Source organism: Malurus melanocephalus, unplaced genomic scaffold, assembly GCF_030028575.1.
Source record: "Malurus melanocephalus ecotype Western Australia unplaced genomic scaffold, MMel_1.1 scaffold_1278, whole genome shotgun sequence".
NCBI lineage: Eukaryota > Metazoa > Chordata > Aves > Passeriformes > Maluridae > Malurus > Malurus melanocephalus.
The window spans coordinates 24,994-27,027 of NW_026624510.1; the positions used below are offsets into that span (position 1 = coordinate 24,994).

The window sequence follows — 2,034 nt, forward strand, 5'->3', positions numbered from 1 at the left end:
AAATATCCCAAAACAACAGCAGAAATGCCCCGAATGCTCAGGCAGAGAAACCCAAAATGTGGAAAAAAGACCCAAAATAATGGCACAGACATCCCCAAATGGATAAATAAATTCCCAAATGAGGCAAAACACCCTAAAATATACAAGAACACCCTAAAATGAGGCAAAATGTCCCAAAACAGCCAAGGAAAGACACCCAAAAAGTGGCCGTGAAGAGGAACTCAATGTGGAGGAATGCCTCAGAACAGCTGGGTAAAAACACCCTAAAAAGCAGACAACCGCCTGAAAATGGCCCAGCAGAAACACCCCAAATCAACCAGGCTGAGATGTGCCAAAAGGAGGAGAAACGCCCCAAAATAACTGAGTAGACAACCCTCAAAATGACCGGAGATGCCTAAAAAAGCAGTAAACACCCCAAAACTGTTGGGCAGAGACAACTGTAGACCAGCCAGGCAGAAACCCCCAAAACTGGCACCTTGAACCCTTTGGGGGTCCCACAAACTGCCGGAGTCTGTCCCCCGCTCTGTGTCCCATCCCGCCACAAACCGCACCAAAACTCCCTGAAATGCCCCAAAATGACGCTGCCGGAAAAAGGCAGCTCAACCCCCACGTCCGAAGATTCAGGAAACTGCCCCAAATTATCCCAAATCACTCAGGTACCCAAAATCCCTAAAAACTGCTCAGAAAGGGGAAAAACCACAGACAAAGCCCTCCCCCCCCACCATATTTTGGGGGCTTTTTCAACCTTCAGGCCCTGAGTTTTGCCCTTTTTCCACAGAAAGGCACCAAAAGCCACTTGGTTAAATGTCAGCTTTTGATGCTTTCCAGCCCTGAATTTGCCGGGTTTTACCCCAAAGCGACACTGGGTGTAGCAGCCGGGACCCCTCCCCATTTTYGGGGTGGGGTTGGGAGTTTTTCCACCCCTGGGACTTCCCCAGCTCGAARAGACGTGAAACTGAGCCCGAAACGGCAGGAAATAAGGGCGGGGGGTGGGGTGGATTTTGGAGGGGGGTGAAGCAGAGCCGGCTGCCGGGTCCCCCCCCGCACATAGGGACCCCCAGACCATCCCCTGTGCCCACGTGTGCGGTACCAGGCTCCCGGTGCCAAGGCCCTCGCACGCTGCCCCCTCCCCTCGGGCCGGTATTAGGGCACAGCCCCCCTCCCCGTATCCCCCTGTGTCCCCCCGCTCCCCGAACCCGCTCACCGGCAGCACCCCGCGCRCTGCCCGCCCTGGCACCCCGCTTTTTATGGGCCCCCCCGTGATGTCAGAGAACCCTCCCACACCTGGGGGGATCCTAGGGGCCCCTAAAATCCTCCACCCCACCTTCCACCCCCTCCCCATGGCGGGGGGGATCAGAACCGCGCCAAACTTTCACTTGTGCTGAAGCTCCTTTTTTGGGGGGGTCACCAAGGGAACCCCAGTACTTTTCCCAGGGGTGCAGTCGTATAGGGAACTCGGGGGGAACACTTTAATACCCCTACCCCTTCAAAGCCCCCACCCCCTGGGGGCACCCCAGTCTCCAGAACCCCTCAAAAACCCTTTGGGAAACCCAGATGTTTGGGGGTGCTAATGCCCCCCCTCCCCCAGGAACTCCACTCCACCCCTAGTCCCCTCCCAAGAGAATCAGATATTGGGGGGACCCCTTTTTGTTCCCCCACACACTGGGGACCCATGAGAACAGAGGGGGGGGCCTTTAACACCCCTTCAAGACTTTCACCCGCTGGGTCCCCCCAATGTCCAGGACCCTCCAAAAATCTCCCGGGAGACTCAGGGATCCTGGGATACGCCGTTTAACCTTCAGTGCTCCCCCAGGGGGTGCAGACAAATGGGGGGGGGCACCCTGCCCCCCAAGACTGGTTCTTTAACATCCCGTATGTGACCCCGACCCGCTGGGAGTCCCCTCAGTGTCCAGGACCCCCAAACACCCCTCAGGGAACCCAGGGATCCGAGGGGGGGKCGCCCCCATTTCACAGCCCCTCCCCCGGGGACCCTCAGCTCGCCCCCCGACCCATCAAACAGGCCCCGCCCCCCTC

General features: G+C 57.6%; 1 protein-coding gene across 1 annotated transcript in view; it reads right to left on the reverse strand.

The window, feature by feature from the left end:
- Nucleotides 1-1,342, reverse strand: part of LOC130586738 (forkhead box protein P3-like) — a 4,451-nt gene extending 3,109 nt beyond the window's left edge. The window contains exon 1 of the mRNA XM_057387628.1: nucleotides 1,285-1,342. Coding sequence (XP_057243611.1) covers nucleotides 1,285-1,342 — 58 coding nt within the window. The remainder of the gene's footprint in view (nucleotides 1-1,284) is intronic.
- Nucleotides 1,343-2,034: the final 692 nt, after the last annotated feature.